The sequence below is a fragment of the Chionomys nivalis genome, chromosome 24, assembly GCF_950005125.1.
Source record: "Chionomys nivalis chromosome 24, mChiNiv1.1, whole genome shotgun sequence".
Lineage (NCBI taxonomy): Eukaryota > Metazoa > Chordata > Mammalia > Rodentia > Cricetidae > Chionomys > Chionomys nivalis.
In genome coordinates this window covers 50,938,036-50,963,995 of record NC_080109.1, presented here as the reverse complement: position 1 = coordinate 50,963,995, position 25,960 = coordinate 50,938,036, and the positions used below count along the sequence as shown (strand labels likewise).

General features: G+C 37.2%; 1 protein-coding gene across 1 annotated transcript in view; it reads left to right on the top strand.

The window, feature by feature from the left end:
* Window positions 1-25,960, top strand: part of Hltf (helicase like transcription factor) — a 72,609-nt gene that overhangs the window by 40,697 nt on the left and 5,952 nt on the right. The window contains exons 14-22 of the mRNA XM_057756711.1: window positions 3,675-3,818; window positions 4,851-4,989; window positions 8,366-8,501; window positions 9,964-10,143; window positions 19,526-19,650; window positions 20,612-20,790; window positions 22,202-22,327; window positions 22,709-22,821; window positions 23,244-23,424. Coding sequence (XP_057612694.1) covers window positions 3,675-3,818; window positions 4,851-4,989; window positions 8,366-8,501; window positions 9,964-10,143; window positions 19,526-19,650; window positions 20,612-20,790; window positions 22,202-22,327; window positions 22,709-22,821; window positions 23,244-23,424 — 1,323 coding nt within the window. The remainder of the gene's footprint in view (window positions 1-3,674; window positions 3,819-4,850; window positions 4,990-8,365; window positions 8,502-9,963; window positions 10,144-19,525; window positions 19,651-20,611; window positions 20,791-22,201; window positions 22,328-22,708; window positions 22,822-23,243; window positions 23,425-25,960) is intronic.

Sequence of the window (25,960 nt, the reverse complement as noted above, 5' to 3'; positions counted from 1 at the left end):
TAACTCCGGTCATTTTTCCTTTCTTTCTTTCTTTTCTTTGGTAGTAGAGTTTGTGTGTTTCCCTTCTTCAAGTTGTGCTGGTGAAGGGTCTTTAGATGTCTGAGTTATTGTGGGCATTGTTGGACTCCTTGGTTTGTGATTTTCCTTCAATTACTTTCTGAAGGGCTGGATTTGTGGCTACGTATTGTTTAAATTTGTTTTTATCCTGGAAAATTTTGTTTTCTCCATTTATAGTGAACGAAAGCTTGGCTGGGTATAGTAGTCTGGGCTTGCATCCATGGTCTCGTAGTTTCTGCAGTATATCTATCCAGGACCTTCTGGCTTTCATGGTTTCCATAGAGAAATCAGGTGTAAGTCTGATAGGTTTACCTTTATAGGTAACTTGACCTCTTTCCTTTGCAGCTCTTAATATTCTTTCTTTATTCTGTATGTTTTGTGTTTTGATTATTATATGACGAGGAGATGTTTTTTTTTGATCCAGTCGATTTGGTGTTCTGTATGCTTCTTGGACCTTCAAAGGAATATCTTTCTTAAGGTTGGGAAAGTTTTCTTCTATAATTTTATTAAATATATTTTCTGGACCATTGAGCTGTACTTCTTCTCCTTCTTCTATCCCTATTATTCTTAGGTTTGGTCTTTTTATTGTGTCCCAGATTTCCTGAATGTTTTGTGATGAGAATTTGTTGGTTATGCTGTTTTCTTTGATGAGAGTGTTTATTTTCTCTATGGTATCTTCAGTGTCTGAGATTCTTTCTTCTATCTCTTGTAATCTGTTGGTGGTACTTGTCTCTGTAGTTCCTGTTCGTTTATTCAAATTTTCCATCTCCATCCTTCCCTCGGTTTGTGTTTTCTTTATTACTTCCACTTCGTTCTTCAAGTCTTGAACCGTTTCCCTTACCTGTTTGATTACTTTTTCTTGTTTCTCTTGGTTTTCTTGGGTATCTTTGAGATATTTATTCATTTCCTCTACCTTTTTGTTTGTAATCTCTAATTGGTTGTGGCAGTTTTTCACCTCCTGTTTAAGGTCCTCTATTATTTTCATAAAATTCATTTTTGAGTCGAATTCTTCTAATTCTTCTGTATTAGGGTTTAGACTTCTCATTTCGGGATTCCTGGATCCTGGTGATGTCACGTTGCCTTTCAAGTTGTTGGGGGAATTCTTGCATTGGCGCCTGCCCATCTTTTCCTTCAAATGGAGCCAGGAGAGGCCTGATGTCTTGGACCAGTCTTTGCTGTGACTAACTCTCTAGGTGTATCTCCTCAGTGTAGGGGCAGGAACCGTTCCCTTCCAGGTGAACTCCTCAACACCAAAACATGGATGCGTGGTATTCCAATGACCCGCTTAAAGAAGGCCGAATACAAGGGGTCGGGCGGGGTCCAGTAGAACACAGGCGACACTGCAGTACAAGCTGGAGGTGCCTGCGCTCCCTTTCGGGGGTTGCTGAGGCCTGCCCGCTGCTCTGGTTGGGTAGCCTTAGTGTAGGGGCGTTTGTGCTCTCTACCGGGACCGTCCGCCCCAGGATAGTACACACTCACCCGTCCCGATGAAACTTCTTGGCACCTACACAGGAACTCCTGGATGCCCCAATGAGCCAGGGACTAATGGAAGTAGGGCGCAGGCAGAGCAGGTCCAGCAGATCACAGCAGAGACTGCAGCCCCAGCAGCAGGGGCCCGCTTTCCCTGGCGGGGACCTTGAGGCCTGCCCTCTGGTCAGGGACTCACTGCTCTGGGTTGGTAGCCTTAGTGAAATGGCAGGAAACTGTGCCACAGCTAAGGACCTTGCAGACAAGGCAGGTTTGGGGGTGGGGGTGGGGGCGGGTGTGTAGGAGAGCAAGCCCTGCAGCAGGAGCTGGGGGAGGGGTGTTTGTGCTCTCTACCGGGACAGTCCACCCCAGGATAGCACACACTCACCCGTCCCGATGAAACTTCTCGGCACCTACACAGGAACTCCTGGATGCCCCAATGAGCCAGGGACTAAGGGAAGTAGGGCGCAGGCAGAGCAGGTCCAGCAGATCACAGCAGAGACTGCAGCCCCAGCAGCAAGGGCCAGCTTTCCCTGGCGGGGACCTTGAGGCCTGCCCTCTGGTCAGGGACTCACTGCTCTGGGTTGGTAGCCTTAGTGAAATGGCAGGAAACTGTCTTTCTCTGTTTTCTTTAAGTGGGCACTTAGTGCTATGAACTTTCCTCTGAGCACTGCTTTCATCGTGTCCCATAGGTTTGAGTCTCTTTATTTTCATTAAATTCAAGGAAGACTTTAATTTCTTCCTTGACCCAGGTGTGGTCCAGTAGTTGATGTTCACTCACTGTAACTTTAAAATGCCTGTAGACATCTCTTACTTGCACCTGTATGCCAATGTTTTTGTTCTGTGCTATACTCTATGTCGTCTATAGTAGTGGTTTTCAACCTGTGGATTGAGACCCCTTTGGCAAACCTCTGTCTCCAAAAACATTTATACTATGATTTATAACAGCACCAAAATTACAGTTATGAAGTAGTTATGAAGTAGTTTTATGATTGGGGGTCATCATAACATGAGGAACTGTGTTAAAGGGCCGCAGCATTAGTAAAGCTGAGAACCACTGGTCTATAGTGACCAAATATCACAAATAATTTTCTTTCTCACTTCTTTTCTCTTTGAGTCTTTTTTTCTATACTTTCATCACTCAGTTCTTCCAGGCAGTCATCTGAAGTATAAGGACAACACTATCTTCTCTCTTTTCCTCATGGCCCATACTTAAGTCCTATGTCCTAAGCTTCCTTCCTGTTAACTTTTTTCTCTTATACATGTCCTTTCCATTATTTTCAAGCTTTTGTTATTCTGGTCTTAGAGCTTCAATTCTCACCTTTAAGAATTTGCCAGCTTTATCTCCATGGCATCTTCTTGCTAGTCCTGTCTTGTCCTTTCCTTCCCTCCCTCCCTGCCTGCTTCCTTGCTTCCTTCCTTTCTTTTCTAGCTCAAAATCATCTAAGTCTGTTGTTTACAAAGAAAGTTGTTGGACTTTTAATTTAAGATTAAAGACATGCTAGATATACCTTTAATCCAAGTGTTTGAGAGTCAGAGGCAGGAAGATTATAAGTTTGAGAGTAGCCTGGGCTACATAGTAATGAAATGGCTATATAAACAGACTATATAAATGAAATGGCTGCTCATTGGTAGGAAAGGCTAATTTGTGTAACATGTTTTATATGTTTATCAGTTTTACGGTTTGACACAATGTGATACTTATTAATGTAGTTATCATTACACTTTAATTTTATATTGTAGAAAAACTGATTTATGATATTTCTGCTGGCACAGCTCTTTGATATACATGCTTGTTGTCTGAGGTTTCTGTCCTGCCTAGTTCCCGCAGTCATTAAGTCTCAAAGAAATCACACAGAGGTCTACATTAGTTATATATAGATTGGCCTAGTAGCTCAGGCTTCTTATTAACTATTATAACCTATATTAGCCCATTATTCTTGTCTATGTTAACCATGGGGCTTGATACCTTTTTCGGTGAGGCAGTCACATCTTGCTGGCTCTGTGTCTGTATCATGCCCCACCTCTACTTCCTGCCTGGCTACTGGTCAATCACCATTTTATTAAAAATAATAAGTGACAAGATAAAAGACCATGCTAAACTTGATACTCATCTGCTTCTTCCTAAAATATCTATAATTTTCTTTTAGGACCAATTTGGACAACATATAAAATCAGAAGTGCACTTTAATTTTTATGTTTATTATGGTCCTGACCGTATTAGAGATCCCACCTTGCTTTCAAAACAGGATATTGTTTTGACTACTTATAATATTTTAACTCATGATTATGGAGTAAGTATGCTAATAAATTAAGCTTTAAAAATATTTATTATGTTTTAAAAATTGTGTGTGTCTGTGTGATAGTGAATGTTGGTGACTTTGGAGACCCCTGTAGCTGGCATTACAGATATTTCTGAGTTACCTGATGTGGATATTAGGAACAGAACTGGGGCCTTCTGCAGGAGCAGCAAATGCTTCTAACCAGTACACTGTCTCTCCAGGCCTACCTGGAGAATTTTTAAAGGTTGAATTTAATTGCTCTCCATCATGTTTCTAAATTATCCCCAAATTCATAGTATATGCTCTCCCCTTTCTCTGTTTGAAAATGATTAAGAATGTCTATAAGATAACATGTTGCAAAAAAGGGTTTTACTTACTTGATATACTAATTTGGAAATGTATGTCATTTAGGACATTTTAGGTTAAAATTTTAAATTTGGGTTATATCTAGTGTTTTATCACAATTTATATGCAAAAAGAACTTTTTTGTTTTTTTAGTGATGAGTATTATCAGTTTGAAAATAAACCTTTTGTTTATAGTAGTCATTAATTAAGTTCTCAACTCTTTTCATGAGCCTGTTATTTTCCTGAACAATTCCAGTTATTTTGGACATACTATATAGTTAAAATCTTAATCTTCTAGAAAGAACATTGCCATTTCTATAAAAGAAAGTAAGGTTGTGACATTGAAAAATTCCTTACAAGGGATGTTTTTTCTATCACTGAATCTGGTGCAAAATTGTTCTCTGTATTATACATGACTCAGTAGATTTCTAAGCTTGGAGTAGGAGCTAGCTGCTTCTTAGTGGTACTTTGAGAAACATATTTAGTATCTTGTTCTTTGGTGCTCTTAGCTGTAAAATGAATGTAATATTCTAGACTTGTGGGCTTCACTAATTGTCTTTGGAGTACTTAACAGTACCAGGTACCTAGTAAGAATTGATAGGAGAGATCAGAACTACTATTATTTAACAAACATTTATGTATTATGTTATTTTCCTGTGCTTTTTGAAACCTCTTTGTAATACGAAACCTCAATTTCAGACTAAAAATGATAGTCCATTACATAGCATAAAATGGCTAAGAGTAATTCTGGATGAAGGACATGCCATACGAAATCCAAATGCTCAACAAACAAAAGCTGTACTTGACTTAGAGGCAGAAAGAAGATGGGTATTGACAGGTAATTATAGCATTCCTTTTTTTCTTTCATATAAATTTTATGTGTCTGTATATTCATATGTATGTGCGCATATATATGTGTGCAAGTGCGCATCCAACTGGTGGGCCTTCCTGTGGAAGCTTGATGGCTGTATCAGGTACCTTTTGGATCATTCTTTACCTATTCATTGAGGCATGGTCTCTTAGTTGAATCCAGAGCTCACAATACTCCTAGGCTAGCTATCCAAATAATTTTGGGAATTCTGTATTCATCCCACGCATGGGCATTACAGGCAGGCTGCTATGCACACACAGAATTTAGGTGGATTCTGTGGGTCCAACTCCATCCATCATAGTTGTGTCCAAGCACTTTATCTGCTGAGCTACCTTGCAGCTCTCATTTTTTTATATTAGTTTTTAAATTGATGCCTAAATATTATATTCATAACCTTAATGTGATAATGATAGATCATTGTATCATGTTCAAATTAGGGTATGTATGTGCATTATTTGTTTTTCTATTGTTAATCTTACTACTGTGCAATGTAACAGCAGAACTTATTTTTTCTGCCATGCTGTACCTTAATAACCATTGAGGAATCTTTCCCCTTCTTTCTCCTCCACTTTTCTCCTCAGTCTGTGGTAACCACTATTTTCTTTTAGTCTCTAAGAGGTCAATTTCAGGTTTTTTTGTTTGTTTTTTTTTAAATTACACTTGTGTGTTTAGATTAGATGACAACCTTGGTTGTTGGTATTCACCTGTCTCTTTGCTTAGGATAGAGTTTACAGCATATGCCAGGTTAGCTGGTCTGTGAGCATCTAGGAATTCTCCTGTCTCTGCCTCTCATTTTGCATTTTGTTGTTGGATCCCTGAGTTCACAAATACATGCTGCTGTGTCTACCTTTATATGGTTCCTGGGCATTTGAGTGAACTTTGCTACTGTTTCTTTTTTTCTTTGATGATTATTTTTAATTGAAAAAAAAAATTTCTGCCTCCTCCCAGCCTCCCATTTCCCTCCCACTCCTCTCCCCCTCCCCCCACTCCTCTCCCCCTCTCTCTCCAGTCCAGAGAGCAGTCAGGGTTCCCTGCACTGTGTGAAGTCCAAGGTCCTCCCCCCTCCATCCAGGTCTAGGAAGGTGAGCATCCAAACTGGCTAGGCTCCCACAAAGCCAGAACGTGCAGTAGGATCAAAACCCAGTGCCATTGTCCTTGGCTTCTCATCAGCCCTCATTGTCCGCCATATTCATAGAGTCCGGTTTTATCCCATGTTTTTCAGTCCCAGTCTAGCTGGCCTTGGTGAGCTCCCAGTAGATCAGTCCCACTGTCTCAGTGGGTGGGTACACCCCTCACGGTCCTGACTTCCTTGCTCATGTTCTCCCTCCTTCTGCTCCTCATTGGGACCTTGGGAGCTCCTTCCGGTGCTCCAGTGTGGGTCTCTGTCTCTATCTCCATCCATTGCTAGATGAAGGTTCTATGGTGATATGCAAGATATTCATCGGTATGGCTATAGGACAGGGCCATTTCAGGTTCCCTATCCTCCGCTGCCCAAGGAACTAACTGGGGCCATCTCCCTGGGCACCTGGGAGACCCTCTAGGTTCAATTCTCTTGCCAACCCTAAGATGGCTCCCTTAATTAAGATATATACTTCCCTGCTCCCATATCCACCCTTCCTCCATCCCAACCATCCCATTTCCCCAAGTTCCCCCCATCCTCCCCTTCTTACTTTTCTCTCTCCATCTCCCCTTACCCCCATCCCCCCCGCCAAGATCCCAATTTTTTGCCCGGCAATCTTTTCTACTTCCAATATCCAGGAGGATAACTATATGTTTTTCTTTCGGTTCACCTTCTTATTTAGCTTCTTTGGGATTACAAATTATAGGCTCAATGTCCTTTATTTATGGCTAGAAACCAATTATGAGTGAGTACATCCCATGTTCATCTTTTTGGGTCTGGGTTACCACGCTCAGGATACTGTTTTCTATTTCCATCCATTTGCATGCAAAATTCAAGATGTCATTGTTTTTTACCGTTGAGTAGTACTCTAATATGTACATATTCCACACTTTCTTCATCCTTTTTTCCTTTGAAGGACATCTAGGTTGTTTCCAGGTTCTGGCTATTACAAATAATGCTGCTATGAACATAGTTGAACAAATGCTTTTTATATACCAGTGATGACCATAGTTTTACAAAATAGTGCTACTAAAGGTTATTTGCTGTTGCTTGAGTATAATCTTAATTGTCAACAATTTCCTGAAATGCGTTGCTTTACTGTGTCTGATTTTTCCAGTACTATTTTGATGGTCAAATTAATGATTTACGTAAAGAGACAGACAAAAATCTATCAAGTAACAAACCTTTGAATCATGGATAATCCCCTTTTCTTGGTCCTCTCTTAGCTATTCTTACAATTAATTATCTTAGGTGTGCCTACCCATGGAGGCAATGCATTCTACCTTGGCGTCCATTACGACCAATATTCTTTTCTTTAAAAACTTAGAAATGAGGAAATGAAGGGTGCATGAATGCTCAGACATAAGCATTGGAGAAACTAGGGCTGTTAATCAGCAGAGTGGTCTCCTCAATGGAGGAAATAAATACCTGTTTTCCACCAAGATGGTTGGGAGTTAATGCTGTAAATAACCTGGTGATCTTTTCTGTAGAGCCAGACCTCACCTAAATCCCTCAGAATGTTTATTCTAGACTCTCCCTCTCTAGCCCTTTCTCTTTAGCTTTGTTTCTCAGCCAATAAGAACCATCCTTACTAGAGATGTCACATGTGGTTTATAGCCTGCTGACCTCCATCTCTTTCAGAGACCACACCAGATCCTAGGTCCTTAAAGCTATAGAACCCATCTTCATGGTCACATGTATTTTGTAAAAGAGTTTCAGTATACTCACTCTTTAAATTTCATTGTGCACGTGTGGGTGGGATGGTTGTTATCAGGAAACTGCTTTCCAAAATTATACTGTATTTAAATTTGTCTAAAATAAACTACCTGGTATCAGACTCCAGAAGTTTTGACCCAACACTGCCTAAGTCTTACTGACCCAAGTTTCATTCTTACCTCACCCTGGTTGTTTTCCTGCCGGCCATGGTGCTTGCAGGGACCAACATACACCAACACCAAATTATGTGAAAAAAGAAATCAAGACTGAGGAGATGGCTCAGTGGTCCAACATTACCCATGTGATGACCTGAGTTATTGTGTGCCTAGTACAGTGGTCAATTTCAACTACCGTTTGTCTCATTGGGCCAGGGGAATATTCTGCCTAAAGAGCTATAACTCAGTGGTAGAGTTCTTACTTAGCATGTGTGATCCCTAGTACCACAAAATCAATTTAATATTTAAGAGTTATAATGGTTTCCTGTTTTGTTTCTTTTTTTTTTTTTAGGTACTCCTATCCAAAATTCTTTAAAGGACTTGTGGTCTCTACTGTCCTTTTTAAAACTTAAACCATTTATTGATAGAGAATGGTGGCATAGAACTATACAACGTCCTGTTACAACAGGAGATGAGGGAGGACTTAGGTAAGTGAGTTTATGACAGCAGATAGCAGATATAGTAGCTACAGTACTGCAAACAGTTGCCACTTCCATTACCATTTTCATTTCACTTTCAACTTTAGTCTCCAAAACACATGAGTATGAGTGTCACTGCCTCTTAGAACCTAGTAACTTGTGTCTGGGGACACAAGATTTCTGTTTTGTGTACTTTTTCCCTATTAGCAAAACTGAAAGGAAAGGCAGACCTTTAGTTCTCATTATTTGTGACTGTTACCTCAAAGCCATCACAAAAACATTTAACAGTGATAGAAAAAGTTATATCCTTTGATGGTTCACTATGCATTATATTTTGATAACTTACAATACTTTTTTAGAGGTATTTTGTTTGGTATATAGTATATAGTGATCTCAAGATTTAAGGAACATTGCATATAGTTGATTGAGTGGGTACAGATAAAGGCAGAGTAAAGGAACGAAAACACTGATGGGTATTTTCCCACATACTTGGCTGCCCTGTTCCTAGAGCATTGATCGTCTCAATAGGATCTGGTACTCAATGGTGGGTCATAGTGTCAGTATAAAGGGGGTGGTCAGCATGGAAAAAAATAGAGATGTAATAGAGAATTATGAAAAATACCAGAGTACATTCTCTAAGTAAAGATATATGATGTATATGTATTGAATATTTATTTCTATTATGGGCAGATACCATCAAAATGTTTCTGATTCTGAGTTAAAGTGAAAATGATTCAAAATTGAAACTGTTATCTTAGGTGTCAAAACTGGTCACACAATTCCTGAGAACTATTTATGCTCTACTTATTCTCAGTTAAAAATTGTGTATTTTATTATTATGGGTAATATTCTAACTGGTCTCTTTTTTAAAATTTTGACACTGAGGAAAAAATAGCAAGATTACAGAGCCAAGAAAGACATTTTCCCCTCTTCTGAGTTTGCATACTTTTATTTTTTAGTTATTCATTAATTTATGAAAACTTCATTTGGATTCCATTTTATACCTTTACTTTTTATATTACATTAGATGGGATTTTTTTAACTCATGAGAACAGGATTACTTTGGATAACAGAATATAGGATCTTACTTACTTCTGTCTGCACTCTATTTAATAAAGTACCTTAGACTTCATAGCAGCTGCTTAGTAAGAATGCAAATATTGTACATTAAGTGGTGTACTTGATAAGAAAGTAGTTGAGGAATAAGAGTGTCAATGATGACAACAAAACCAGAAAAGCTTTGGAAAGTAAGTACATAGTATAGGATTATTAGTATTGTGTTGGTACAATTTCAGTACTTTTTTGTAATAATTTTTTATTTATAAAATATTCTTCTGACTAAAAGCCTAAATAAAGGATTAAAAACATTTAATTTATTAAAATTATAAATCAATAAATTCTTGTTTTCTGTTCTTTTTTGCTCAACTGATTTATAGATAGTTACATAATTTTTTTCTTTTACTTTGACTAGACGTTTACGGTCCTTAATTAAAAGTATTACACTTCGAAGAACAAAGACAAGCAAAATTAAGGGGAAACCTGTTTTGGAATTACCAGAAAGGAAAGTATTTATTCAGCATGTTTCACTTTCAGAAGAAGAGAGAAAGATTTATCAGTCTGTTAAAAATGAAGGCAAAGCTGTCATTGGAAGGTATGGAAACAGATTGCCATGTTAAATTTTTGTTTTTTTCTTTCTTTTTTAGCTTCTTATTAGCTGAATTACAGTTTTTTAGACATTTTAGCTATAAAGTCTGAAACGTATTAAAAACTATTTTCCTCCTGTGACTTATGATTTAAATTTTTCTTTTAAAATATAGTTGAATTGAATGAAACAATAGTATAATTTATCATGTAATTAATTTCTTGGGCTCACTTATATTGATTTCTGTCAGTGATGAAGAGCTTGCTCACTTCCATTTCCTAATATTTTTTTTGATATACTCCTGAACCACATCTTACTTTGGGCGGTTTTGTTTGTTTGTTTTATTTTGCTTTGCTTTTTTGGGTTTTTGTTTTGTTTTGTTTTTGTTTTTCTCTCTCTTTATCTATCATCTATCTGTCTGTCATCTGTCTGTCTATCTATCTACCTACCTACCTACCTACCTATCTCTATCAACTTTTCAGTGTAGTCTTCCCTTACTGGCCTACAGTAAGTCACTTTAGTACTTCTTGATTCCTTCCCTCTGCCTCCCTCACCTCCTATAAAACTTAATATTTTAAATTGCCTGCTTTATTTTATCAAAAATATAAACTCATTTTAATCTATTTGTATTTCTGTATATTAGCTACTTTTGCTTGAAATAGTTTGAGAAGAAATTTCACTTAGCACTGCTAAGATTTGGAACTTGGAAATCTCCTTAATTTTTTTTTCTTTAGCTTTCTTATTAAATCTGCTTTGTGCCTACCTCATTAAAGTGCCTCTGTTATGAAGAGTCCCCAGTTTACAGTCCTCTTTTGTCTTTGTCTGATTCTGATCTCTGTCGGCAATTGACAGCAGATAATGATGTTGCTTGAACTAGAATTATTCACCTTCTGATTCCTAATTCTTTTTGTCATCATTTCCTATTCTTAGATTTCTACACTTTGTTGTAAGTCACGCTAACATATCACCCATGTTTATAACACTACACAGAATACCAACCTACACTAAGAAAACCTTACTTTTTCAAAGATGGTTGCAAATTCAAATTGTTTACTTTAACTTTTTACCATCTTACTCTGTAGATACCCTCGCCTCACAGTGCTCTGGTTATGTTTTTTAGTTTCTTCTCAAAGATTTGGGATCAGCATTAGGAAGAGAAATTAATACTGAAAAGTGGTGCCTATAAGTCAGATCATTGCTTTGATAAACCTGGTCAAGTGATTTGTAAACCTTTGAATTTGTGAAAGGAATGTTAAGGAATTTGAAACTTTGGGCTAGAAAAGCTAGAATTGTTCTAAGCAGAGTGTAATGAGTGAACCATTCTGGTGGGAATTTGAATAAGATTGCTGAAAGAAATGTGAACAGTGGAGGCTCAGCTCATGAAATTACAGAAAGGAGTAAGTCACTTGGTGTGCTATTCTTTTTTTTTGCAGCAGTGAAATCTAGTAACAAAAACAACTTAAGGGAAAGGATTACTTTGGCTCACAGTTGGAAGTTACTGTCTACCACTACAGGGGAAGTCACAGTGGCAACAGCTCTGGGCAACTTGTCACATTGTTGCGTCTGCATACATAACCAATGCTTGCACTCCATTTTCTTTTCTTTCTTAAATCCAATTCAGGATCCCAGCCTGTGGATTAGTGTTTACCCACACTGAATTTATCTTCCACACAGTTTAACCTAATTAATATAATCTCCCATACACATACCCCTATAAGCCCAGATGAACTCTAGGTACTTGGCAGGGAGATGTGGGATTTAGTGTTTGCCCTGCTGGGTTTTGGTCTTTCTTTGGTCTAGTTTTTCCTCCCTTGGCAATGGAACTCTTTAGTCTGTGCCATTATATGCTTGAAGTATGTAACTCTTTTTTTTTCATATTACAGAGGCTCATGGTTAAATTATTGCTTGGGATTGAGAAGAGACTGTGTACTTAAACTTTCAAAGTGTTAGAACTGCTAAGACTGTGGAGACTTTTGAAGTTGGACTGAGGTCATTTTTTTCAAGATGTAGCTTTAATAAAACTACTTTTTTATTTGTTTTATTATAATGTAATTTGATCATTTCGCCTTCCTTTTACTCCCTCCAAAGCTCCAAGATAATCCTCCTTGCTATTTCTGGTTTTTTTTATTGTGTTTTTTTCACTTTACATACTAATCCCAGTTTCTACTCCCTCCCCTCCTCCTTCCTATTCCTTCCACCTTCTCCTCACCCTTAGCCCATCCACTCAGGGTAAAGCTTCCCATGGGGAATGAACAAAGTCTGGCATATCAATTTGAGACAGGACCAAGGCCCTCCCCACTATATTTAGGCTGAGCAAGATAGCCCTCCAAAAAGAATGAGCTACAAAAAGCTAGTTCACGCACTAGGCATAAATCCTGGTACCCCTGCCAGTGGCTTCACAGACTGACCCAGCCATGCCACTGTCACCCACATTCAGAGGGCCCAGTTTGGTCCTATGTTGTTTGCTCCTCTGTGAGTCTAGAGTCAGTGAGCTCCCATTAGCTCGCGTAAATGATTTCATTGGGTATTTCATTGGGTAGTCCCATCACGCTCTTGACCACTTCGCTCATATTATTGCTCCTCCCTCTCTCTGACTAGACTTTGGGAGCATAGCCCCAGATGTCTGCATCTACATCTGTCAGTTGCTGGATGAAGGTTCTATGATGACAATTAAGATAGTTATCAATTTGATTATAGGGGAAGGCCAGTTCAGGCAACCTCTCCACTATTGCTTAGGGTCTTAGCTGGGGTCATCCTTGTAGGTTCCTAGGAATTTCTCTAGTGCCAAGTTTTTTGTTAACCCCATAATGACTCACTCAAGATATCTCTTTCCTTCCTCTATCTCTCTGATGTGGGAGTGTCATATCAATCTGTTGATTTCATTGGTTAAGTAATAAAGAAACTGCTTGGCCCTCATAGGTTAAAACATAGGTGGGTGAAATAAACAGAATAGAATGCTGGGAGAAAGAGAAAGTGAGCTCAGATGCAGGGCAGCTCCTCTGAGAGACAGACGCCATGCTGTCTTCTCCAGAGCAGACACGATAAAGCTCTGACCCAGGATGGACATAGGCTAGAATCTTCCCGATAAGCGCACCTTGGGGTGCTACATACATGAACAAAAATGGGCCAAGCAGTGTTTAAAAGAATAGAGTTTGTGTGTCTTTATTTTGGGACATAAGCTAGCCAGGCAACCATGAGCCGGGCTGTGGGAAGAGGCCCACAGCTCCCTACTACAGATGGCACCCAACGTGGGGCACTAAATCTACAAAAAGCCTAAAAAAGCTTGAAAAAAAATACAGTAAAGCATGTTTTCTTGGTAGCAACAATTTCTTGGGTCTGCTCTGCTTGCTAGAAGCAAGTAAGCGCTCTCATCTAAGAGAGGCTTCCTGACTCAGCTTTAGCTCCCTACTACATCTCTCTGTTCTTTCCTCATCTCGACCATCCCTTTCCCTCATGTTCTCCCCTACCCTTTTCTTCTCCCACTGCCCTTCCACTCTCCCTTTTTCCCCACCCCCACACTCCCAATTTTCTCAGGAGAGTTTTACCTACTTCCCCTTCCCAGGGCGATCCATGTATATTGCTTTTAGGGTTCTCCTTGTTACCTAGTTTCTCTGGGGTTGTGACTATAGGCTGGTTATCCTTGGCTTTTCATCTATCTAGTATCCACTTATGAGTGAGTACATACCATGTTTATCTTTATGGATCTGGATACCTCACTCAGGATGTTTTTTTTTCCTTAGTTCCATCCATTTGCATGCAGATTTCAAGACGTCATGTTTTTTAACCATTGAGTAGTATTTCATTGTGTAACTATCACATTTTCTTTTTCCATTCTTTTTTTTTATTTATTTATTTTTATTGAAAAAAAAATTTCCGCCTCCTCCCCGCCTCCCATTTCCCTCCCCCTCCTCCCACCCCTCTCCCCCTCCCCCCACTCCTCTTCTCCTCCCTCTCCAGTCCCAGGAGCAGTCAGGGTTCCCTGCCCTGTGGAAAGTCCAAGGTCCTCCCTCCTCCATCCAGCTTTTTCCATTCTTTAATTGAAGGCATCTAGGTTGTTTTCAGGTTCTGGCTATTACAAATAATGCTGCTGTGAACATAGTTGAACAAAATGTCCTTGTCGTATTATTGTGCATCCTTTGGTTATATGCCCAAGTGTGGTATTGCTAGGTCTTGAGGTAGGTTGATTCCCAATTTTCTTAGAAATCACCATATTGATTTCCAAAATGGCTGTACAATTTTGCACTCCTACCAGTGATGGAAGAGTATTCCCCTTACTCTGCATCCTCTCCATTATAAGATATCATCGGTGTTTTTGAACTTAGTCATTCTGACTGGTGTAAGATGGTATCTCAGAATTGTTTTGATTTGCATTTCCCTGATGGCTAAGTATGTTGAGTAGTTCTTCAAATGTCTTTCAGCCATTTGAAATTCTTCTGTTGCAAATTCTGTTTAGAGCTATACCCTATTATTTAGTTGGATTATTTGGAATTTTGCTGTCTAAAATCTTGAATTTATATATTTTGAAGATCAGTCCTCTGTCTGATGTGGGGTTGGTAAAGATCTTTTCCCATTCAGTAGGCTGTCATTTTGTCTTATTGGCAGTGTCCTTTGCTTTACAGAGGTTTCTCAGTTTCAGAAGGTGCCATTTATTTATTGTTGCTTTCAGTGTCTGTGCTACTGGTATTGTATTATATGTAGGAAGTGGTCTCCTGTGCCCATGTGTTCAAGTCTGCTTCTCATTTTCTTTTCTATGAGATTCAGTGTGACTGGTATTTATCTTGCTGTCTTTGACCCATTTGAACTTGAGTTTTGTGCATAAGGATAGATACGGATCTATTTGCGTTCTTTTACCTATTGCCAGTTATGCCAGCACCATTTGTTGAGGATGCTTTCTTTTTTTCATTGTATAATTTTAGGTTCTTTGTCAAAAATCAGGTGTTCATTTGTGATTGGTTTAATATCATCGTCTTCCATTTGATTCCATTGGTCCACCTGTCTGTTTTTATGCCAATTACCAAGTTGTTTTCATTACTGTAACTCTATAATAGAGCTTGATGTCAGGAATGGTCAGGCCTCCAGAAGTTACTTTATTGTACAGAAATATTTTGGCTGTCCTGGGTTTTTTGCTTTTGTATATGAAGTTGAATATTGCTCTTTCAAGGTCTGTGAGGTGCTGGGAATTTTGATAGGGATTGCATTGAATCTATAGATAGCTTTTGGTAGGATTGCCACTTTTATTGTGGTACTCCTACCTATACAAGAGCATGGAAAATCTTTGCATTTTCTGGTATCTTCTTCAGTTTCCTTCTTCAAAGACAAAGTTCTTGTCAAACAGTTCTCTCATATCTTTGGTTGGTGTTACTCCAAGATATTTTATGTTATTTGTAGTTAATGTAAATGGTAATGTTTCTCTGATTTTGTTCTTGGCCTTTTTATCTATTGTATGTAGGAGGGCTCCAATCTATTTATTTATTTATTTATTTATTTATTTATTTATTTATTTATTTATTTGAATGGATCTTGTATCCTGCCACATTACTAAAAGTGTTTATCAGCAGTAGAAGTTCTCTCTGCAAATAGTGGAAGTTTGACTTCTTCCTTTTCATTTTGTATTGCCTTTATCTCCTTTTGTTGTCTTATTGCTCAGCTAGAACTTCGAGTACTATATTGAGAAGATATTGAGAGAGTGAACAGCCTTGTTTTGTTCCTGAGTTTAGTAGAATTGCTTGAGTTTCTATCCATTTAATTTGATGTTGGCTGTCAGCTTGTTGCATATTGCTTTTTATAATGTTTAGATTCATTCCTTTATCCCTGGTCTCTCCAAGATCTTTATCATGAAGGGGCATTGGATTTTACCTAATGTTTTTTCGGCATCTAATAAAATGATCATTTTTTTCTTTCAGTTTGTTTATATGGTGGATTACATTGATAGATTTTTACATGTTGAACTTTCCCTACATTTCTGGGATAAAGCTAACTTGATTTTTCTTTTTTTGATGTATTCTTGGAATCAGTTTGCCAGGATTTTATTGAGTATTTTTACATCAATGGTTATGAGGGAAATAGTCTGTAATTTTCTTTCTTAGTTGAGTCTTTGTGTGGTTTGGGTTTCAAGGTAACTGTAGCCTCATAAAAAGAGTGAAGCAATGTTCCTTCTGTTTCTATTTGTGTGGAACAATTTGAGGAATATATGTATTAGCTCTTCCTTGAAGTTCTAGTAGATTTCTGCACTGAAACCATAGGGCCCTGGCCTTTTTTTGGTTGGGAGACATTTGATGAATGCTTTATTTCTTTAGGGGTAATAGGTCTATTTAAATTTCTCATCTGTTCTTTATTTAATTTTGTTATGTGGTAACTATCTAGAAAATCATACATTTCTTTTAGATTTTCCTATTTTGTTTAGTACACGTTTTTGAAGTATGACATAATGATTCTCTGAATTTCCGCAGTGTCTGTTATGTCCCCCTTTTCATTTCTGATTTTGTTAATTGGGATGTTCTCTCTCTGCCTTTTGATTAGTTTAGATAAGGGTTTGTGTATCTTGTTGATTATACTTAAAGATCTAGCTCCTTTTTAATAGTTTCTTGGTAATGTTTTCTTTGTGTCTGTTTTATTGATTTCACCCCACAATTTGATTAGTTCCTGTTATCTACTCCTCCTGGGTGAGTCTGCATCTTTTTGTTCTAGAGCTTTCAGGTGTGCTGTTATGTTTTTAGTGTGAGATTTCCCCAATTTCTTTATGTGGGCACTTAGTGCTATGAACTTTCCTCTGCTATGAACTTTCCTCTGCTTTCATAGTGTCCCATAGGTTTGGGTACGTTTGCCTTCATTTTCATTGAATTCTAGGAAGTCTTTAATTCCTTTCTTTATTTCTTCCTTGACCAAAGGGTGGTTTAATTAAGCACTGTTTAATTTCCAGTGTTTTTGGTTGACTTCTAACTTTAAACTATGGTGATCTGATGAGATACAGGGTGTTATTCCATTTTTTTTATATCTATTGACGTTTGCTTTGTTAACTGAGTAGGTAGTCAGTTTTAGAGAAGGTTCCATGAGGTGCTGAAAAGAAGTTATATTATTTTGTGTTTGGGTAAAATGTGCTATAGTTAAGTCCATTTGAGTCATGCCATCTGTTCTATTATTTCTCTGTTAAGTTCTTTTCTGGCAGTCCTGTCCAGCCGTGAGAGTGGGGTGTGGAAGTCTTCTAATATTAGTGTGTAGAGTTTGATGTGTGATTTAAGATTTAGTAATGTTTCTTTTACAAATGTGGGTGCTCCTCTATTTGGGAGATAGATGTTCAGTATTGAGATGTCTTCTTAATGAATTTTTCCTGTGATGAGTATGATGTTCCTTTTCTATCTCTTTTGATTGATTTTAATTTCTTTTTTGATAGATATTAAGATAGCTACATCGTCTTTTTTCTTAGGTCCATTTGGTTGGATAATTTTCTTTTTCCAACCCTTTCCTCTGTGGTAAGTCTGTCTTTGAGGTCGAGATGTGTTTCTTATATGCAACAAAAGGATGGATCCTATTTTTATATTCATTCTCTTAGCCTGTGTCTTTTTATAGGTGACTTGAGTCCATTGATATTAAGGTATATCAAAGCAACAGTCACCAAGAATACAGAACTGGGCTTTTTGGTGGTTGTTTTTTCTTTGTTGGGGATTCTCTGAGAGGGTGAGGTTTGGAGAGAGAGGAATGGGGCTTTTGCAGGAGTGAACTGGAAGTAAGTTCAAGTTGAATAATAGCACCATTTAAATCTTTGGATTCTATGTATGTACTCTACCTTGCACACACCTTTAAAATTTTTTTGCTCTATGTTTTGTTTTTTGTTTTATTTACTGTGTCTTTTAAATGTTTTTCATTTACCCTCTATTGGTATTGATTTATTTATGATTCTAAATAACTAATTTTTGTTTTCTCAGTCCCTTTCCTTTCATATGTCTTTGTCAGTAGGTTTAATGTGTCATGATTTGAATTAAAAATGCCCCCATAGGTAATAGTATCACTCCCCCTTTAAGGGAGTGATACTAGTAGGAGGTGTGGCTTTGTTGGAGTAGGTGTGGCCTTGCTGGAGGAAGTGTGTCACTGTGGAGGTAGGCGTTGAGGTCTCAGATGCTCAAGCCAGGCCCAGTGTTGAATGGAGAGAGGGTTCCCTTTGTTCTGTCGTAAATAATCACACAGAAATTGTAGTCATTAAAACACTATCTGGCCCATTAGATATAACTTTTTATTGGCTAATTTTTACATCTTAATTTAACCCATTTTCATTAATCTGTGTATTGTCACCTGACCATGGTTTACCAGTGTCGCTCCCAGGCAGGAGATCCATGGCGTCTGCCACACTGCCCTTCTTTCCAGCATTCAGTTTGGTCTACTCCACCTATCTAAGTTCTGCCCTATCAAAAGGTCAAGGCAGTTTTTTTTTTTTATTCAACCAATGAAAGCAACACATAAACAGAAGAACCTCCTATACTAGCCCAGTGTGGCACTCTCTTCCTTTTGTCTGCTGATCCAAATATAGAACTCTCGGGTACCTCTCCAGCACTATGTCTGCCTGCGTGCCACCATGCTTTCTGCCACAACAATGGACTAAACCTCTGAATTGTAAGTCAGCCACGATTAAATATTCATAGATTCTCTTCACAGCAATAGAAACCTCAACTAAGACATAGTGTGACTCTTCCTTTCTCTGGTGGCTTCCTTTTCTTTGTTATAATCAGGTTTGTCTTGGATCTCTGGTGTTGACATACTACATCTTGTAAAATTTCTTTATCTTTGCCATGAACTCATATTGTTTGCTGGAACTTGTTCCATTGATGATCTTAAATCATGGTGCTGCTCACAGTCCTAATTTTTATTTTTTCTGTGGTTATAATTTTTTCCGTTGAGTCTTCTTTTACTGCCTCCTTTGTGCTATGCTGGTATTCAATATCTGATTATCTTGTCTTCTTTCTGGAATAGCTGTTTGTCCAGATCATAAAGGTCCTAGCTATGTCCTAGGCCATGAAACAATACCCAATTTTTTTATTCATAAGATTAGTGTGAATCCTTCTAGGTTTTATTGATGTTTATGCAACAGAGATCAGAAAGCATTATAATTGCTTATAAAATTGAGGATTGTGCTACAGCCTCCCTTCCTCCATGTGTGTGTGTGTGTGTGTGTGTGTAAATTGTACTAGAAAGTTCACCCTATTTCTGTTTTCACATGAGAGGTACTAATTTCTTTTCATTGTGTATACACCTCTTACTTTGAAGAAACAGCTGAGGATATTGTCAGTGCTTATTGACATTTTCATAGCTGATTTTTTTTCTTGGTTTCATTAAACACAGGGTGGCTTTTGATTCTGTCCTCATTTAGAGATATTGACAATGTTTGACATTTTATCTCTAGGTATTTTACTGAAGGTACTGTCCTTGCGCACTATGCAGATGTCTTGGGTCTTCTGCTTAGATTGAGGCAGATTTGTTGTCATACTCATCTTCTAACAAATGGCATATCTTCGAGTGGTCCCTCTGGTAAGGACATGTGATTGGTTCATAACATTACATTTGCTAAATATTTTAGTCAGAAGGACAGATTTTTATATGACTTGAATTTGGTCTGTTACTTTGATATGCCTTGCTTTAATTAAGATTTTTAAAAATTACATCTTTATTTTATGTGTTTGTATATGAATATGCATGGGTGCATGGATGCATAATATGGAGGTCAGAGGACAACTTGCAAGAATCAGTTCTTTCTATACCATGTGGGTCCTGGGATTGAGTTCATGTTGTCAAGCATGGTGGCAGATGTCTTTACCTGCTCAGTCTTCTTTCTGACTCCAAAAATTTTTTTATGAATGAAAGGAAGTGTGATGTCTTTGCAGGATTTCCAGATTATTCAAACTGGTTCTTTCTCATATGTTGCTAGTGTATCAGATACTATTTTATGCTTGTGTGATGTGAGATTGCATCTTCTGAATTTTTCTTAGAATTCCAAATACATGACATGTTTTACAAATGCTAGAATAAAGATTAAAGATAATTAAGCAAAGTTCTTTATATAAGAGAAACTAGGCCAGGCAGTGTTGGCACACACCTTTAATCCCAGTACTCAGGAGGCAGAGGCAGGGAGATCTCTGTGAGTTCGAGGTTAGCCTAGTCTACTAGAGCTAGTTCCAGGATAGGCCCCAAAGCTACAGAAAAACCCTGTCTTAAAAAAAGAAAAAAGAAAAAGAAAATAAGAGGAACTATTCAAGTTACATTACAAAGTTTGTTCTACATGAATTTTTTTTTTTTTTTTTTTTTTTGGTTTTTTCGAGACAGGGTTTCTCTTAGCTTTGGTGCCCGTCCTGGAACTAGCTCTTGTAGACCAGGCTGGCCTTGAACTCCCAGAGATCCACCTGCCTCTGCCTCCCGAGTGCTGGGATTAAAGGCGTGCGCCACCACCGCCCGGCTCTACATGAATTTTTGAGCCTCTTTTTTTTCCTTCTAGGAAATGATACACCTGAAGAACTGAGAAAGACGTTAATAAGGAAGATGAGGTTAATTCTGAGCTCTGGTTCAGATGAAGAATGTGCAATTTGCCTGGATTCATTAGCATTTCCTGTGATAACACATTGTGCACATGTATTTTGTAAACCTTGTATTTGCCAGGTCATTCAGAATGAGCAGGTTAGTTTTTGTTCAGTATGTAGTCAGTGCTTGATAGAGTGATGTAACTTTCTTTGGTGTAGTAAAAGCCCAGCCTAGTTCAGGGAATTATAATGTATTCTAATTTTAATTTAATGTTGCACCTTTCACAGTTAATTATTTATGTTGTAATAGGTGATGTATATCATGAATTAAAGGCATTATTTTTTGGAGGTACTACCTTTTAGTCAGTAAATTTCAGATCCTTGTGTTCAATTAAATATGTTAATAAAATGAGACAGTGAATTTAAGTTTTATAGTAGCCATACGTTTTAAAAGGTAAAAAGTAACATGTTTATTTTAATTTAGTCTAATATATTTAAAGTAAACTATTTGTTTTATTTTTTTCTTAAACTAATTTCAAAATCTGGTGATCACTCTAATCTGGCTTAGGGACCCGTCTCAGGGATCTGATTGACACATATAGCTCTTTGCCCTGTTGAATGAAATAGGGCTAGATTCTTTTGAGGACAATGTTGGGAACTGAATGGCACCTTAAGCAATCTTTCAGCTAATGCAAACTAAAACTATTTCAAATTGATGTAGACCATGCATTTGGAAAAATGCACAAATTACAATTTTAAACTTGATTAAGAAGTAAACATAGCTGTATAAACTACTACCCGTACGTACTTTTCCCCCTAGTCGTTTATCTTCTCCTCCTAAAAGGTGGTTCTTTAAATAGATTTTTAATGTATAAGCTTTTGTATCTTTTTGATTTGCAGTGATATTGAATATCTAGTTAAGATGTAATCTCATCAGATCTTGCTTTGAGTGTACTTGTAGTATTTTAGTACTATGGAGTTCTCAAGCTATTATAAGCTTTGTAAACTAGTTTTATAAACTCTTACAGTGGTTCTCAACCTTTGTAATGCTGCAACCCTTTAATACAGTTCCATATGTTATGGTGACCCCAACCATAACATTATTTCGCTGCTACTTTATAACAGTAATTTTGGTAGTGTTGTGAATTGTAATGTAAATATCTGATATGCCAAACATGGTCACAACCCACAGATTGAGAACCACTGAATTAAGGACTTTTTCTTTTGGAGAACTACATGCGTGTTTACTGTATTATAGTTATGTTCAAGAAATTATTCATCACATTTTATTTAGCAGCAAATGATAATCAGTGCTCTGAGCTTCTGCCATTAGTCAGGATTGCACTCTTTTGCTCTGTCCTTTATATATGTCTCTTACAACAAGAAGACATGTTTGTATGTTTGGAGTTCAGGTACAGGTTGATCCCAAGTAGACGTATGTGACAAAAAGCCTGAATAAAATTAACCATAAGGAATGTAGAACTTTCTATACAATACAGAAAATTTAGAAAATTTATATCTCTATCCTTATGACAAGTGTGGTTCACTCTTTGTTCTTTTGTATATAGCCACATGCTAAATGCCCTTTATGCAGAAATAATATACATGGAGATAATTTATTGGAATGTCCTCCAGAAGAATCAGCATGTGACAGTGAGAAAAAATCCAATATGGAATGGACGTCCAGTTCAAAGGTAAAGTACCCGTGTGCAAATGTTCTGTTATTTCATATTTAATGAGGGAATATCACATAATTAAAATAGTTATTCTAATTCTGCTTTAAGCCTGTCATTGCATATTATTTTGTTGCTACTGACTTGTGTTTATATTTTGTGTTAAACTTAAGATAGAAAAGAAAGGGATTTGAATTATTATGGTATTTTTTCAGTCTCTGTTCTTTTACTTTTGCCTTTTAGTTAAAGTATATAAAAACCCTTTCAATGTTGGAATTTATTCAGTGAATGCTGCATTATGTGAACCTGATTAAAATTAGTGTTTGCTAATAAATTTTAAAAACTACAATATTTGGACTTACCTTACCAATTGAGATGGAATCTATTTTTTTTTTTTTCTAGATCAATGCTCTAATGCATGCTTTGATTGAATTACGGACAAAGAACCCCAACATAAAAAGTTTGGTTGTTTCTCAGTTTACCACTTTCCTGTCTTTAATAGAAACACCACTTAAGTAAGTTTAAGTGTGTTTTACTTCACATAGGAGGATTTTGCTCATGTGTATTGTTTGATACCAAAAATCAAGGTTTTAATATTTTACCAGGTTTAGTCATTTCATCTTTTTTAAATGATATTTAATGTAACCACAGAACTTCTCCTGTATATAATCTATTAAGTCCCGAATTAATCAGGAAGTAATTGACTTAGTATTTGATAGATGGCTAGATGCATAGTATTGCTTTATTGAGAAATGAATGAAGGAATGAATGTGTAGTCCCTGGGAAGGTGCTTATCTAACTTGTGCAAGGCTTGGGTTTGACTGGTCTTTTACCACATTAATTTAATTAGGGAAGAATTTGGTTTAACTATAATGTGTTCACTATTTAATACTTTTTATAGTATAGTATTACCTATCTGTTCTTTTTTCCCCATTAGAGCCTCAGGATTCATATTTACTCGTTTAGATGGTTCCATGACTCAAAAGAAAAGAGTTGAATCAATTCAGTGCTTTCAAAATACAGAAGCAGGATCTCCCACCATAATGCTGCTGTCCTTAAAAGCAGGTGGAGTTGGCTTGAATCTTTGTGCAGCTTCTCGGGTGTTCTTAATGGATCCAGTAAGTACTTATACAGACTTTGCAAAATGTTATCTCCCCACTCCCATTTCCAAACAAAAACAAAAAGAAAGAAAGAAAAAGAAACAAAACCTGTTTGGTTGACGCCTTTGTAGTTACAATGAATTGTGATAAAGGTAACATTATCCTTATTTGCAGTTGAGGAAACTGGTGCACAGAAAAGTAAACAGAATTAAACAATTTACCCAGTATCATACAGTACTCTGTAAGTCAGATTCTGTGTTCTTAAGTACTAGTCTGTGCATTTCTACTCTTCTGAATACATAAAACATGCCTGTGAAAGTGCTTTTAAGATTCAGTAAGCAGCAAATTAATAAGTTCTTTCTTAGTGTTGTATGATAGAGACATTGGGAATCTGACTATGAATCAGACATAGTGGCTCCTATTGTGGTGCTGCCTCTAACTTGCCTAAACATTAGGTCAAATGCAGTTTTAAACCTCTCTCTTCTGAGACTTAGGAGTTCCTGGAGGAGACTTAAAATGTATATTTTATACATGTATTCTAGCTGATTCAGGTTCAGCTGTCCATCAACATGTTCTGGGTAAGTTTTACTAGCTGATAGTGGTTGTATAATTCAGGCTGTAGAGATAAGAGAGCCACAATTTACTCTGCACTTTTTTCACAAAGACAAATAACCTGAGGTTGCATACATGTAGGAGTGTATTTTTGAGAATGTATAGAATGAACTCTTTAGATATAAGCACCATAGACTGGTTTTAATTTCTAATTTTCTCAGTATACTATGAGGGCCAGGCAGTCCTGTATAATTTCTATGCATTGATATATTTATGATTTATGATTTTGGCTTGCTTCTTGAAATAGCAGATTTATAAAATGGTAGCATGTAGACATTTTACGAAGATAAGAATATTAGTTATTCTGGTAAGGCTTCCTAGCTTGATGCATGCGTCATGACTTTTTCTTTTTTAAACTGTTTCCTTTTTGAGGATAACCTTCCCAGAGTCATGTTGTACCCACTTCCATGGGTGCAAATTACGGGTAGCAGTGGTGAATATTTCCTTAGTGCTGTGGTCAAATCCAAAGTTAAAACTAAAGGTTATTGTTTTGGAAATCTTGTATGCTATGTTATCCTAACTAATTCAGGTATAATCCTTTAATCCCAGCACTTGGGAGGCAGAGGCAGGCGGATCTCTGTGAGTTCAAGACCAACCTGATCTACAGAGAGAGTTCCCGGACAGGCTACCAAGCTATAGAGAAACCCTGTTTCAAAAAACAAAAAACAAAACAAACAAAAACAAAACAAAAAACAACAAAACAACAAAAGTTTATTTTTAGAACAGAGTATAAAATTGTTTTTCGTAAGTTGGCCACTGAAGTTATGGTTTAAAAAAAGTGTCCCAATGTTTTATAACTTTTGTAGTAGATTGATTTTTACTGAACTTGCCACACTTTTCAATGTCATTTCTAACTTAAAAGCAAAAGCTAACCCCCAGAAAAATAAGACTCAACAACAAAAACTTGATAATTTTTACCTATTCATAAAGCATTCTCTAAATGTTGGAGTAACATCATGAGTTACCTTCTTAATCATTACATGTGAGGATGAGTGCTGTGTGATTTATATTGTGAGATAATTTAGATCTCTTTTTTAAACTACATTTGTATTTCCAGTTTATCATTGTTCCTAAAATAAAATACAGGCAATAGGAAAAATTGATTTCATCTCTTGGTATAATAACTTAAAAATATCTGTGAAATACAAGTAATTCATAAAGTTTTTAGAAAATTATAGCTGATATATCCTGAAGTCAAACTTCTATACTGGAAAATATATTACTTAAGTCATCAGCAAATTGACAGAAAAAGTATTTTTTTTTTCTTAGTCCCCAGGGAATTTAGAAGAAAATGATACCTTAAACATGACCTCATCTACATATGATTGTTTCTATTTTCAGCTAGTACTTGCTGTGTTCCTTTACCCCCAAATACTGTTTTCAGGTTTATGTGTTATGTGTTTTGGTATGTGCCTGTGTAAGTGAGTATGTAGACCAGGGAATAATGTTGGCTGTCTTTTTCTTATTGCTGTCCATGTTACTCTCTCAAGATGGGATCTGTCATTGAACCTGGAAGTTGCATTTTGTCCAGGCTTGCTGACCAGTGAGCTAGAATCCACTTGTCTCTGTCCCCCAACATTGATACAAACACTCGGAGTCATGCCCAGCTTCTCTGGGGATGCTGGGGATTTCAACCCAGGTCCTCATGTTTCCACAGCAAGTTCTCATACTACTGAGCCACTCCTAGCTCTTGCTTTCATTTTTAAGAATCTTCAAATTTAACTTTTATTATTTATATTTATGTGTGTCTGTCTTCAATGTGCCTAGCAGGTACCTGAGGAATCCAGGCAGAAAGCTTCAGATATTCTGAAGCTGGACTTACTGGTGGTTTTGGAATGTCTGAATGGGGTGTTGAAAACTGCATTCCAATCATCTGAAAGAGCAGCAAGCACTTCAACCATTGACCTATCTCTCCAGTCCCCAAATTTAACCTTTTTATTTT